This window comes from Pyrus communis, chromosome 3 (genome assembly GCF_041283825.1).
Source record: "Pyrus communis isolate YQ-2024b chromosome 3, ASM4128382v1, whole genome shotgun sequence".
Taxonomy (NCBI): Eukaryota; Viridiplantae; Streptophyta; class Magnoliopsida; order Rosales; family Rosaceae; genus Pyrus; species Pyrus communis.
The window spans coordinates 6,943,435-6,958,657 of NC_142567.1; the positions used below are offsets into that span (position 1 = coordinate 6,943,435).

Genomic DNA, 15,223 nt, shown 5'->3' on the forward strand with positions numbered 1-15,223 from the left:
AACGTTTCGAGTGAGTGAGCATCAAGGTAACAGGAGCAGAACATGAAAATAGAAAAAATACAAGGAAAACCAAAGAATGTGACCTTATAAAAATATAATCTTTCTCAATCTCTTCAATTCTTACAATTCTTAAAATTTGATAGGCAATGGTGAACACATAACACCTAAATGCACTTCTTTCAAATCGCCCTACCAAATCGAAACTTACTGCATTGACTAATGCATAACTCTTTAGTTCTGTGACATAAATAAACCTTAGAACGAGCTTATACATAAACAAATAAAGTAAGTGGAGAACCATAACGTTGGGATTTACTTTGGTGCGTCTAGCATTACTCTACACAAAAAGTGCCTCTCTCTTTACATACAACGGGGATGCTAAGGTGGCAATATCCAAGCCTATACGCACTGCCGTGTTTTTAACTTGCTCACATGGCCTTCCGTGATTAATTTGGGATATCCCCACCTTCGCCCCGAGTTACATATAAGTTTTTCTCCATAACGACATACAAAAAACAAAGATTAAACGACAAACCTAAAAACAGTTTTAACAAGTAAAGTCTTCCACCTTTGCAGAAGCACAAGGCTTCCAGATCATTAGAGGAAACAAAATAACAACCTCAACAAAACAAAACAAAAGTCAAATTTCCAACATAACTATCAGCAAAGTTGATGCTACCAAGTACATCAAACAACAAAAGTTACCTAATTTGTGATCCAGATTATGTTTGGTTTGTTTGTTTTTATTTATTTCCCCTTTTAACGTCTTATGATCTTACTAATGTATCGTTACAAATCTGGGATCCAGACCCACCAAAATTCCAAAATCCAAATAAATAAATCGTACCCGTTTCAAGAATGAAAGCGGGATACGAGTTCTTCTTCCCCTCGAAGGCTTTGAGACTGATATATCCAGCAAGAGCGAGGAGCAATCCGATACCTGCTCCTCCAGCCAAAGAAGCCGTGCTCCCCTTCCTGAAATACCCAAAAACTCCTCCGCCGATCAGCACCAGGCCGTAGGGGATCGTCAAGCAGAAATCGTGCATTTCTCCAACTGGGTTTCCGGGAAAACTCTCAGGCTCTCGGGAAAATTACACTAGTTTATCTTATCCCTCACAAATCAAAGAAACAAAAATTTTAAAGGCAAAGACTTTCGTGTTCGATTGGCGTGTGGAATCAGTCGGTCAAAAAACTCATCTAGCCAATCATTACCAACTCCTGAGTTTTGATTTTTATTTTTCAACCACTGAGTTTGATTTGATCGTTTCAAGATTAGCTGTTATGATATTATAGGAGGTAGATTCTCTACCCTCCTATTTTTGGTGTCTTTTGTGTTTTTTTGTTTTATATGGTCACGGTTAAGTCACGTAAACATTTTATATTACTATTTATTTTTGTCTTATAATCTTTATAAAAAAATAATATAAAATGTTGACGTGGTTTAACCGTGACTACACAAAACAGGAGGGGGAGGGCAGAGAATCTACCTCTGATATTATAATGAGGATCCATTTCAACAAATCCACCGATTCGGATCTTTGAAATTTGATTGAATGGCTAAATTTATTATAATTTTTAAAGGCATTCCCTGTTTTTAGCCTTTGGATCAAATTTCAAGGACTGGATTGGTGGATTTGGTGGAAATGATAAGGAGATGATCACTTTCCTTATTATGGGAATATTAATGAAATACTCTTAATATTGTTCACTTTTAACGAAAATGACATTTTAACCTTGAAAAGTCACTCCGGGTAATATTCACTTACACATTTATTTTATCCTTTGATTAAAACTATAGTGTTTTAGGACATTTCGTTAGTTTTCCTTATTATAAAAAGGAAATTATGTTACACCTAAAATTAATTGATAAAATGGACTACCTCTTCATATACTACAAAGAGAGTTGCTCGAGCCATGACATTTCACATTTTTAGGAGTCGAGAAGACTTACAGAGATATTTTAACCTCATTTTAGTCATTATTATATGATTCATCAACGTGAAGAATCAAATTCAGAACATGTTGTATGATATACGAGTTAAAAATTCGTTACCAAGCACAACCATCCTTTGATGGTTGTGGACTATTTTTTCAAAATTGCTTAACTTGTGGCTACTCTTTGCTGAGCTAGCTTACAATAAAAGTATAATATTTATTTAGTCATTATAATTAAATTGAAATGACTAATTCACTATATTCATGATATATTAAAGTATGATATTTGTTCGACAACATGAAGGATACTTATTTGTTATTAAAAAGGAAATTTATGTTACACCCAAATTAATTTATAAAATGAGGAGAGTGATTTACCTCATTATGAATTTTTATAAGATTTATGTACATATCACGCATGGCAGTCAAACTTTTTTGGGTTAAAAAGACTCATCGAAGCATTTTGGCTTCTTTGTAGTCATCATCGTGTGATTCACAAGCATGAGAAATCAAACTTATGACGTGTCGTGTGAAATATAATCAGAAATTCGTCCCCAACCATTGAGCCACTCCATAATGGTTGTAGCTCGACTATTTTTTTTTCAAAATTGCTTAACTTGTTGCGGCTACTCTTGGATGAACTAACTTATTATGAAAATATGATATTTATTCGGTATCTATGATTGAATTGGATTGAATAATTCATCATATTCAAAATATATTAAATGCTGAAGGGAATGATTTTTCATATCGAAAAAAAATTTAAACCATTCTTATAATTCCATTTTGGAAAAGTTCATAAATTTCTTTACTGAGTAAAACATGGCTATTTGTAATTATCCAATCTAATTCTACATATTCATTAATGAGTTTATATACTCTTTTATAAAACGACACGTCGTCTTGTAAAACGTTAAGCTACCCGTCTTCTTATCACTGACTGACTCAACTTTTTCATTTTCTATCATGGCCACTCGAACCTTTTAATGCTTGTTCGGTTGTCGGACCCGAAAGAACAATTTCTGCTTACTTCTCCAAAACCCTTCCTTTCTCCCTCAAATCCTAAAAATGGTGACTACTCAGCCCGCTTCCAAACGACCCATATGCCCGTTGTGCTCCAAACCGGTCCGGCTCTGCCTCTGCACTCGGATTCAGAACCCGCGGCTCCATAACTTCGTAAGCGTCACCATTCTTCAACACAGCCTAGAGAAGAACCACCCACTTAAATCCGCTAGGATTGCTAGATTAGGACTCAAAAATATCAGTGTAGTTACTGTTTATGATGTTAATTTTGAATCCCGGTTCGTTATCCGGTCACCGGGCCCGGTTTCTCAGACGGGTTCGGTCCGCAATGGTTTGAAAAGTTCAGGGTTTGATTACGTTGTGGAAAGTAGAGAGACCCAGAAGCTGGATTTTGAGTATTGTGATGAGGTCAGCGCAGGGAAGGGAAATATGGGTAACTTGGGATTTGGGTTATCTACAAATTTGGCAAAAGAGAAAAACAATAGTGGTTGGATTGATAGAAATGCAATTTTGGTAGTGATTTAGGTGATATGAGTAGTTCTCCAAACCGATTAGGGGATGTAGATTTTGTAGAGAAAGAACATGAATTTAGTATTGAAGAATTCACTGATGGCAGGAACGTAGATGGGCAATGCAACGTCGATGAGGGTTCAGCTACTACCGCATTGCCTGCAATATCAAGGGTTTCTGGTGTAGTTCATGGCTCTGGTGAAGGTTTCGAAATGGATAATGGTGCACCTGTTATAGGCTATAGCTGCTACCATTGGCAAACATGGTGTCATTAGCTCTCTATCCCACATTTGGATGCCTCGAACGTGTGAGGATAAAAACTTTGATACGATTTTAGACATCGCAGAAGCACGTAATGCTCTGGCAGAGGGGTTCGTTGCGCAAAAGTTGCAAAAGCCGTTGAAGGGAAGTGTGGAGTTGGATGAATGTGTAGAGTTTGAGGTGGAGGTTCCTCCTGGATCAGTACTCTTATTTCCATTTGAAGAGGCAGTCAGTGCGGACGACCTTGAGGCGATGAATGTTAAGGTGAAAATCTGATAGTGCTGGACAGAACATGGGCAAAGGCAAAGAGAATGCATGGGGAAAACCCCTGGTTGAAACTCTTGCCGCACTTCAAGTTGAATTTGGACAAGATGAGCTTGCACAGTGAAGTGAGGCTGCAGCCGAAGCTGGATTTCTGTCCACCATTGAGAGCATTGTTTATGCCCTGAAGGCAGTAGAGGACAGCCCTGAGGGGCTGGACAACCTTGTAGGAATTTGAGACCCTCTTGTCCCACATTGAGCAACAATATTTTTTCATTAGCCTTTATATAGCCTTATTCATTTTTCTTAGTAATTAGAACTTGGACTATTTTGGAAATGGATTGAAGGCTTGGGATTAAGTTTGAATATAATATAACCTACATACAATTAATATTAATTAATCAAGACAAGGGCCTTGGGCCTTGGGAATTTAAAATTAATCAGATTTATTAATTTTAATTTTCAAATTAAGTTTTTTAATTAATTTATTAATTAAAAACATTTTGATTAAAAGACATAGCTATTAGAAAGACATAGCTATATATTTGTAATCATAATATCCAAGTGAGATCATCTTTTTCTTCCGTACGAAATTTCCAGAGAATAAGCACCCAAAACAAATTCGCTAGAATTCTAGAATCAAGTGTGGGTTGTAGAATTAGATAGTTGAATCTTGGTCGAGCAGACGTTGTAGAACCACAAGTACAAGAGTGGGATGAAAATATTGTTCGAAGGACATAGCTTTTACGCTAGCCTCTACCTTCTGTGATCAAGTTAGTATCATTGATATTCTTATATTAGTTTATGTATTTATTGTATAATTTCATTCTGCACATCAAATATTTTTGGTTAATAAAATATTAGAATTTCAAGTTCTGTTATTTTTTGTTTATTTCTGAATTGTTTTCCAACAAACCTCTTGGATGTTTTCAAGTCAATGGTCGAGGACCAAATTCCATGTAAAGAAGAGAGATTAAGCAATGTCTCACCGGGGCGGACTAAGTTTTGTCACCGATTTTGCTTTTGCACATTTATGCATCATCTCGAAACCCAGTGATGAAGAAAGCGATATTGAGATGTGTATTTTTCTTTTTTTGTGCTAGAGATAAAAGTGAAAGTATATGGAAGAAATGAAAGACAAGGAAGGGAGTGGAGGAAGAAAAGTACTTCCCTTTTTTCTTCTAACTAAAAGTACTTTTAAAATATTTGTTAAATGACAATTTTTATAAAAGAAAACTAATGAAAATGAATTAAAAACTTTGAGTTTTAATGATAAAGACAAAATAAAGGGTAAAGTAAATAATACCAGGATTGACTTTTTAGTGTAAAAATGTGGTTTTTCGTTAAAGTAAACAGTACCGTGGACTTTTCGTTAAAACTCCATTTTTATAAACTAAAGCGCTTTTATTACAATTACTGATCATATGCCCTACCTTAAACTAAAATACAAATTTAATTGGGAAGTGTTATTGGCACTCCAAAAATCTCATTCTACACTCCTCACAAGTGTATTTTTCTTTCCAAATATAAAAAGTTTGGAGTGTAGAATGAGATTTGTGGAGTGCCAATAACAATTTTCATTTAATTAGCGACACATTATTTGAGCAAATAAATCGGTGCACAAATTTAATTTGTCTAACATTATTTTCTCCTTAATCATGGTAAGTGGCTCAGTGGTAAGGGCGTGAAGTGCGACTCCCTAATAAACAAAAAAGTGTGGTAGGTTTTGGGTTTTATGCTTCAAGATGATGAGTCTACTTGACTGTAATCACAGACATAGTAAAATTTCAGAAAACCTCTCTGGATCTAAAAGAAATAAATAAATATAGCTTACCACTATTTATTTATTTATTTTTTTTTTCGTCCCACATACTTTTTCTTTATCTATGGTACAAGAATAATAATTAAAATAAAATACGCATCAAACGAATCTTCAAATTTATAGTCCATGATGTGAACACACATCAAATTATCTCTATCTTGTCAAAAATTTATCAACAACATATGTTACGTTTTGTTTTGGGACTAATTTTCATTGCACGAGGAAATATAGACGACATGCGTATTGTAGTGTGGCAACGAAATTACGATATTATTCCTTAATTTGCAACGCTAAATGACAGTTCTGCCCATTTCTTCAACACTCTCTCAATGCCAGGTATCTGTTTAGCAACCAAACCAAACTCCACTCTCTGCTGCAATGCTGAAGCTACTTTCATGGCGTCCCTCACCTCACAAAACCCTAACTCTAGACCCGACCAAACCATTCCTCTCCCTCTCCCGCCTTCTCAGTCAATCCCTCTCCGAAGACCCATATGAATACGACCCTCCGTTCTCTCCGGTTTCCAAAACCCCAAAGCCCAAGAAAACCAAAACCCAGGATAAAACTCCAGACCCGAAGAACGACCCGACCCGTCCTCTCAAATCGGACCTGCCCTTCGACTTCAGCTACTCGTATTCGGAGACCAATCCGGCGGTCGAACCTATTGCGTTCCGGGAGTCGCCCAAGTTCTCTCCTTTCGGACCAGGTCGGCTTGATCGGAAATGGACCGGGACTGTTGCCGCGGTACAACAAGAAGTGGACTTGGACCGGGTTGCGGAGGAGAGAAAACGGGTTCTCGGAGACCCGCTAGCGGAGGAGGAAGTGGCGGAGCTGGTGGAACGGTACCGTCATAGTGATTGCGCCCGGCAAATTAATATGGGTAAGGGATTTGGGGTTTAGGGTTTAGCATTCGGAAATTGATCAGGCATTGCATTGTATATGTGTAACTGTTTATATATGCTCAATGCTGGTTTGATTTTGTAACTGAATTGGATGGGAGGGGACTGAAGGATTAAATTGTTTGTATCAGGAAAGGGAGGAGTTACACATAACATGTTGGATGATATCCACAACCACTGGAAGAGAGCCGAAGCGGTGAGGATCAAGTGTTTGGGAGTGCCAACTCTTGATATGGACAATGTTTGCTTCCACCTTGAGGTTTGAACGTAACTCAGGCTCTTCATATATCCGTGATAGGTTGAATTTCGGTGTTAGGAGATATTAGCTGATGGGGATAGTAGTGTATGTGCAGGACAAGTCTGGTGGGAAGATTATTTACCGGCATATTAATGTCCTCATTTTATACCGGGGTCGAAACTATGATCCGAAGAATCGACCGGTAATACCTGTAATGCTCTGGAAGCCGTATCCTCCGATATATCCAAAGCTTGTGAAGAATGTTGCTGACGGCTTGACATTTGAAGGAACGAAGGAGTTAAGAAACAGAGGACTAAACTCTTTACCTCTGATGAAACTTAGTAAGTGTCGCATTTTAAAATAAGTGAACTTAGTAAGTGAAATTAAGTTTTGGATGTTTCAGATGATGCTCTGCTTTCCTTTGTTGTTTATAACGGTAAATGTGATATGGCCGAATTCCATGGTTCTTTTCTCTTATCCTAATTTTTTTGTCCGCAGCGAGAAATGGTGTGTATGTGAATGTTGTGGATAGAATTCGGGAGGCCTTCAATACTGAAGAGGTAGTGAGACTAGACTGCACCCATGTTGGTACTAGCGATTGCAAAAGGATAGGCGTAAAATTAAGGGTATGGTTTGTTTGGTTAAGTTAGATTGTTTAGTGGTAGTTGTGGGCTTCTAATTCATCCCTAAATTTATCTTTTTTCTGTGCTTTATATGTTCAGGATCTAGTACCTTGCATCCCCCTTTTGTTCAAGGACGAGCAGATTATCCTCTGGAGGGGGAAGAGGGATCAAAAGCAAGACCCCGAGTGCACAGATAGAAGTAAAATGTCTGCAGATGCTTAAGTGCTGCCAGGTTTGGTACTCAATTCTTGAAAAAAACCTCCAATGTAAATTCCAATGCTCTATTCAGCAAGTTATAATCTCAGAACTTTTACACATTGTGCTTGAATATTGCATGCCAAAGGCGAAAAATTAAATGACATCTGACTACCATTCCCTTGTCAACCTTTATTCTTCCAGCATTTAGTTACCAGTCTTCCCGTACTAGTTATCCTTTTGTGTCTTGGCCCTTTTGGGGCCTTCAAAGCTTGCTATAGCTTTGGGGTGCGCAGGTTTGGAACTCTGTACTGGGGTGGGGCCTAGTGCGCAGTGGCTTTTCAACCCAACTAATCGAGTTGTATAGAAATTTCTAACAGTTTAGTTTAGCATCATCCAAGATCCAACAGTCATTTACTGAAATTTGGTATACAAGAATCGCATAACCAGTGAAGGGATCAAGAGTTTATTATTCATCGTCATAGGGTATAATTATGACTTGCAAGGCCTGGAATAATAGGCAACAATGTGAAACAACTGAATTAGAAGATCTAACTATCTGGTTTATTCGTAAGTTCCTTTTTGTTTTAATATCTAAACTTTAGTTCATCTCCAACCTCTTTGAACAGTAAACAAAGCCCGAAAAGGAGTGATCTGCGGATTATGGTTGGTTGGATAATAGAGGAACAAAGTAGTTCGGAGGAGAATGGTGGTGAAAGCAGTAGTAGTAGTCAAACCTCAAATAATTTCTACTGTAATCACTTTCCTTTTTGAGCTTACAGCTGCATATGTATACGATACAATTTATTTTTTTGGGTTCATTTATAAGATATAAGTTTACCAATAAAGGAATTGTGCTAATTTGGCTATACGCTATGAACTAGAACCTTGTTCCACTTTCGCTTCTAGATCTTTATATTATAAGATCAAATGTTTAACTTTATGAGGCAACAACCACTTAGTACTACTAATATTCTTCTTTTGTAAGTGAGAAGTCTTAGGTTCGACTCTCGTAGTTGTAGATAATAGGGCTGTCAAAACTAGTTATTATGACTAGGTCTTTAGTGCAATTCCCTCATCCTTTAATATAAATATGTCGTTGTTTTCAAAATAACTTATTAAACAGACACATTCGTTACAAAACTAGGCGCTCACATAGAGGCAGTCTCTCTCTTCCTAAATAGACTTAAAAATCTCCTTCTCTAACTCATATTCATTTTTCGATGGATCATGTTGTGTTACTTGGGTTGTCCTGCAGGGGCTGGCAATGATGTCAGTGATGAAAGGGTTGCTCCGTTCCAGAGCAACTTGAATGCTCTTGCCAAGGAATGGGACCCTATCACGAACATGGCACCTGAAGAAGACAGGTGCTATTTTCTAAGCATTTTCCAACTGATACCCTCTCTGGGAGGGTCGGATTATAGGCTTTTTGAAATCTTCCCATGCTAACACTCTTAATGAAGATAATCTCTGCTTGAGTTTGCGTGGGCATACGGATGATGTGGTCCTCTGGATGGACATAAAAATTTCTCCTCTTAGAGTAGTTATAAACACATGCTCTGCAGGATACAAGTGTCTGCTCCTCCTTGCACTTCTGAGGGATATCCTCCGCACCGCCCCCATCTCAGCGCTCTGCTCTCTTCACCTCTCCACCAGCGTTGTCATCACCATATTAACACTAGTTTCCTTGATCTCCACCTCCGGTTCCTGTGGTTGAAGAAACTTAAAAGAATGAAAAGAAAATCTAGTAAGGGTCTCAATGCTCTCCCATTTTGGATTACTCATCGCTATGAACTCAATTTCATTTGTAATGGTTTCACCACTTAAGAGTATCCAAGTTCATTTATAGTGAAATGTGACGGGTTTTTCGGTGAAATGATGGAAGTTACATAATCGTATCTACCGTTGAGATATAGTTCACCTTATTTCATATATCGTATCCACCATTAAAAGAGATCCTTATCTTTTAATTGAGTTGCCTAGTAACTATCCTACTATTAAATATTTACCCTACAAATGCGTCGTAATCTTCCTATTTAAAGGGCTCCAAATGTAATCAAGTGGGAAATTTGATCGTTTCGAGTGAATCCACGGTTAGCAATGTGAGTGATTCTGTTGCCCCTAGTTGAGTGATCCCTAGGTTCTATCCCTCGTTCAGAATGTCTAAGGAAACAACTTGGAAACGCCCATTTAACCTGAGTTTCGTATAACCGAAGCCTCGGTTCTAATGTATAACCAAAAATACATAATATATGCTACCAAGAACAACATAAAGGGAGAATCTTACTGTATATATGTTACATTTTACAAAACTAAAAGGAAAGTTCTACTATATATGTGGTATAAAGTTTGACACCTACACAGAAGTGCTTGCACATTCAAACTGCAGAAAGCCAATTTTACGAACACGCCAACCAGAAGAGAGACAAACTTCATGTGATTACAAGCTCTATGGTTCCGTAAGTATCTTCCTTAGTTCATGTGTCTTCTCAGCAACACATCCTGAACTAACCAACGAGGTTATCCAGACCTGATCGGACCTAATAGGCTCGTCGTCATCATTCCTATGCCAGGTCCAAAAGGCATGGGTTGAATTCACTATATTCAGCTCACCATGACCAAAACTTGCTTCCCGGAAAACTGACCACTCGGGTGGTGGGTTTTTATACCTGCCAATTTGTGAGGGATTGGAACAAGCAGTTAGTAACCAATGCCAATGAGACTCATATTTGCTGAATACTAGCTATCACAGGGGCAGTATAAAATTCAAATGTCCAGAACTCATCCCATGCAAACCGATTTCAGGATTGTTTTTTCCAAGCACATGAGAGTTGATCAAACATTCTACTTTCCTAAATTGCAAATTTGAAAATCTTTTGAGCATGGAGACATACTTGTGAGCCAAGCCTTCTTTGTTTCCGCCATCACCAATGGTTATGTGGACAGCACCGCACCTATCTGATTTTCCATTGTTCACGCGTTTCTGTCAAACAAGACATCATGGATTAAAATTGAGTGACCTATATTTACAACAGAAATACGTGCCAATTTAGTATAGCTTTACCGTTCGTTCATAAGCATGAACATGACCAGCAAATACTATATCCGCACTGGCAGCAGAAAGCAATGGCTCCATTGCTGCCATCATGCCGTTCCCTTCACCTTGATGAGCCTTGTTACTATTGTACCAGGGAACATGAAAGAGCACGAGCAGCCAAGGTGTCTTCTGTCGGTCAACCTTTGCAAGATCAGCCTGTTTCACAAGAATGAGATCAAATTATTCAAATATGGACCCCTCATTGTTCAAGGCCTGCTTTAAGATTGAGGTGCCACAGGCTACACCGGGAACAACACCCCAACGAGATTTATGTTAATAAATTTCCTTTTTATATGTTTCTAATTCCTCAGATGAGGCTCCAAAGATTTTCTGACCCTCCCTAACTTGTGCACCAACTTATTTTGTGATGGATTGTTAGAATAGGTTCACTTACTTATTGTGCATATACACGTATATTACTACTCACTAGGGACCAACACCACCACCACCACCACCACCACATCCGTGACACCCAACGGGTGCCCAATGCCCATCCCTTCTACCCAGGATTGAAATTTCCAAGTTTCTGACGAGGAAATACATGAAGACATATGGAAGGCATGTCATGTTCACCCATTATCTAGAAAATCAGACAAAACTCTTAGCCTCCAACAGCGTAGTAGGACATATGTGAATATGTCACAAAAACTATGAACTATAACAGATGGCACATACCGTAAACGTTTACAAGATCCAAGAAGCTACTGATAAAGAGTAAGAATGAATATTACTAATATACTGTGCATTATTTAATGTAGAAGAAAATATCTGTTCCTTCTGATAGGAGAAGAGAAATTTGACTAACCTTCAGCCACCTGTATTGATCTGAATACTCATCATTATCAGTATATGAACCAAGCATGATAGCATGGACACCTGCAACTTCAAAGGAATAGTAAAGATTTGAACTTGATCCACTCTCTTCATACGGCATTTTCCACCTGGAATTATAGGATTGAAACCCATCCTTTAAAAATGGTATATTTTCCTTTTCATGGTTCCCTTGGGTTACCATCCATGGCCTTGCACTTGCAAGTGGCTGCACCAGCTCACCAAATGTATCCCACCGAGACTGAATGTAATCAGCGTATGAAAGGTCTCCAGGAAGCAGATGCACATCATATTTGCACTGGTCAATGTGGTCTAGCGTTGACTTCGTCCATCCAGTTTGTCCAAGATCTCCAGCCACAGCAAAAGTAATTGGAAATTGAGCTGGAGGGGTCTTGAACTGAAACTCAGGAGCTTGGCCTCCGCATTGGTAGAAGTAAACGGTGTCATGTTCAAGAGGCCCAATGACAGTATGGTGTATCTTTCCTGAGCTATAGAGAATATACTTATAAGAGGTGCTTTCTCCTTGAGCTACAGAACTATATTTCCCAGATGATGTTCCATATTCAACAACAGAAGGAGCAGATTTATCATTAGTGACCCACGTCACCCGCATGTGCTTGTCTCCTGCAAAAGAGATGTGCACCTGCAATAGGCATTTTTGCAGAAAACGATATATTTAGGGTATGCTTAACGTTAATAAACCCTAAAGAACGTTACGGAATTGAGAGTCATTAAAGATAAAATATCAGACAAAGACCTAATTCATACAAATTACTTGCCCCGAATGCGAATTAACATAGGTTATGTCACTTTCAATGATAATAATGTCACCAAGCAATCATAACATCCAAGAACTCCAAATTTAATATAGTGAGTACAAATTAACATGCCAAATATACTTTAGCGATAAACTGCACTTGATTTTCGGTTTAGCACAGAATGCATGCATCCAATTAACTGACCAGGAATCTTTTCATATGAAGTATGTTTGTTTCTCCCATATCCAGCCATGAGGGCTCATGAATTAAGATCATAAATGGCCAGATCCTTGATATGAAATCACGAGGCTTAATTGACTAGAGGCATTAGCAAGCATGGCCCTAGGCAAAGGCATTGAAATTGGCTGCATATGGGGATGTAGAGGTTATATGGTGCTGGTTAAAGTAGCCATAGGAACAAAATGTGCTGTGCAGCCCAGGGCGCAACACAAAATGATTCGGTCGTAGGTTCAGTACCTAGTGTTTGAATGAAAAATAACAGAAAAATCGAGTGGACAACGGTCAGTCGAATGACTGATCAGATGGAGATAGGTTGCTTTGGTCAGAATGAATTTGATTCTTATTGGGACTCGATTTCGCCTACGATTGAAAACGACAGTTTGGAACAAGACCTGTTAATCTTACACTACCACAAAACTCACAACAACAAACAAAAACTAGCATTACACTCAGCAAACCAACACAATGATCCCTCTCGATTTCGATAACTTTCCAACCATGCTATGTTAATCTGACAATAACGGCTCTACACATCGTTTAAATAGCAACAAAATTTCAGAACTTTTTTCTTTTTCTGCAATTCAATCAATTAACTAAGCATAAACCAGTAATAATCAAGTTACTAAACAAACCAACAAAAATACAGTAAATAAAAAACAAAGCTTAGACAGAAAGGAAAGTATTTTCTGGCAAAACAAACAGAACCCAAGTTAAAACGGAGCAAAATTTTCCGGCTTTCGATAGAAAATCTAGTTGGGATCCAATTTTTTATCCCCAGAACTCTTGACATTCCCAGAAAGCGAAAGAGACGGAGCAGCGAGAAGATGAGAAGATGATGGTTAACTCACCTGCTGGGGAAGAGAAGAGGGTTTTCGACTCCATGGGAAATGGAGGGCCTTGCGAGGCGGCGGTCGGACGTATTCTTGGGCGGCGATGACGGTGGCGGAGATTAAGAAAAGGACCGTGATGATCGGCTTTGGGTCCATTGATTCCTGCTTTGCCTGCAATCATTTTTTGTGGGAGTTGGTGTTGGATATCTAGTACCCAGGTTTCCGCCGTGTGTCACTGTGTTCTTTTTGGATTGTCGTTGTGGAATGACCAAACTACCCATGTCCTTTTCGTTAACTTCTATTTCTAATTTTCTAGGGAAACTTTGTAGTTTGTATATTTTATTTTTCACACTTGATTAGAGCATATAAAATTGGTGAAGCCTTTACGCGGTGATTAGGCAGTCGCGTAGTCAGGTTTAAAGAGAAACTAATAAAAGAAAGTTTCAAAACTTTAGATTTTATAGAGTTTTAACGAAACATTCTCGGTATTATTTATTTTTAATGAAAATGATACTGTTACTCTAAAAAGTCATTTATGATACTATTTACTTATAACATATTTTTATCATTTTGATTAAAACTTAAAATTTTCAAACTATATTCATTAGTTTTCTTTAAATTTTAACAAAAAGTATTTTAATAACTTTATTTAATATTAGGATAGAAAGAACAAATGTCACATTCTACACATCACACGCCACATGCACAAAGATGCGCGGGCTTTCACACATACTGACACGCACATCGTACAGACTGAGATACACACCTTCTTTCTCTCTCATCTTGCACGCGGCTTTTTTTCTCTTTCCCACCATCACTTATGTCTCTCTTTTGTCACATAACTCTCTTTCTCTCTCCCCTCTTATCCTCTTCACCCATGCCCACCTCTCTCTATCCTCTAACCTTTTTACCCGATTCTCTATCCTCTTTCCTTGTTTGATGTAGGACAATTTTTGGCTGAATTTCTACGAAGAAAAATAAAGAAAATGAAACACTTTAAAGTTGATAAGAAATGACTCATGAAAGAAAAAGTTCACTCAAATATCAAATATGACGTTAAAAGAGGAAGAAGAATATTTGGTTGAGATTTTTTGGTTGCTTGAGAATGGACCCAAGGAAGACAAGAATGTAGATTTAATGTTCGATCTCTGTTTTGGTCCATGATACGTTTTTGAAAAGAGCATGGTCTAGTTCAAACACACTGCTTTGCTACATCTGATGGTTTTAGCCATCCAAGACCGTTTAGGGGCTTTTTAAACCGCATTTTAAATTGCAAGCATTAATTACCACATGCTATCATCAGTTGCAGCTGACCTTAGTCTTTTGCTTTCCATGGCTATGTTTTCACAGATCTCATGATTTCATCAGATTAGTTAGGCATTTGGAATGTTACAGATGAATAGCATAGACATAAATGTTAATTTAGAACTTATGGTATTTAAGCAGGGAATAATAATGAATAATGTTTTAAAAGGTAAAAGTAAAGCCAAGGCGTTTCATGCATAGTCTCGCCTAGGCGATAGCCTTGAGGTGTGAGGCAATACCCTCATGGTACCTAAAATTAATATTATAGTTAATATATATAAAATATAATACTTTGTAAAACAATCAAACAACCATGCCAAGAAAGAAAATATTTGACTTATGATTATTTCTCTAATTCACATTACAGAGGCATAATAAACTAATAGAAACGTTAG

General features: G+C 37.9%; 3 protein-coding genes and 1 pseudogene across 6 annotated transcripts in view; 2 read left to right on the plus strand and 2 right to left on the minus strand.

Annotated features, from left to right (window-relative positions):
• The window catches only part of LOC137716308 (protein FATTY ACID EXPORT 5), a 32,789-nt gene that overhangs the window by 1,320 nt on the left and 16,246 nt on the right, over window positions 1-15,223 (minus strand). Inside the window, exon 2 of the mRNA XM_068455747.2 lies at window positions 848-1,075. Coding sequence (XP_068311848.2) covers window positions 848-1,046 — 199 coding nt within the window. The 5' untranslated portion in view covers window positions 1,047-1,075. The remainder of the gene's footprint in view (window positions 1-847; window positions 1,076-15,223) is intronic.
• Window positions 2,939-5,047, plus strand: LOC137714500 (uncharacterized; annotated as a pseudogene).
• LOC137714990 (RNA-binding CRS1 / YhbY (CRM) domain-containing protein) lies at window positions 5,968-9,665 on the plus strand. Of its 4 annotated transcripts, XR_015960578.1 has the most exons (7): window positions 6,112-6,692; window positions 6,843-6,970; window positions 7,065-7,290; window positions 7,448-7,575; window positions 7,672-7,804; window positions 9,026-9,134; window positions 9,333-9,468. XR_015960578.1 is itself a non-coding variant. In XM_088690816.1 (6 exons), exons 1-5 carry the CDS (start codon window positions 6,191-6,193, stop codon window positions 7,792-7,794), a joined length of 1,107 nt encoding a protein of 368 aa, XP_088546942.1. In that variant the 5' UTR covers window positions 5,968-6,190; the 3' UTR covers window positions 7,795-7,804; window positions 9,333-9,665. The 4 variants fall into 4 exon arrangements, 3 of the variants coding, with proteins under 3 accessions (XP_088546942.1, XP_088546941.1, XP_068310287.2); XM_088690816.1 differs by lacking the exon at window positions 9,026-9,134 and having other exon boundaries at window positions 5,968-6,692; window positions 9,333-9,665; XM_088690815.1 differs by having other exon boundaries at window positions 9,026-9,665.
• LOC137714989 (purple acid phosphatase 18) lies at window positions 10,021-13,755 on the minus strand. The gene is made up of 5 exons (XM_068454183.2): window positions 13,542-13,755; window positions 11,670-12,338; window positions 10,832-11,020; window positions 10,662-10,750; window positions 10,021-10,436 (listed from the first exon to the last, which is right to left on the minus strand). Exons 1-5 carry the CDS (start codon window positions 13,677-13,679, stop codon window positions 10,217-10,219), a joined length of 1,305 nt encoding a protein of 434 aa, XP_068310284.2. The 5' UTR covers window positions 13,680-13,755; the 3' UTR covers window positions 10,021-10,216.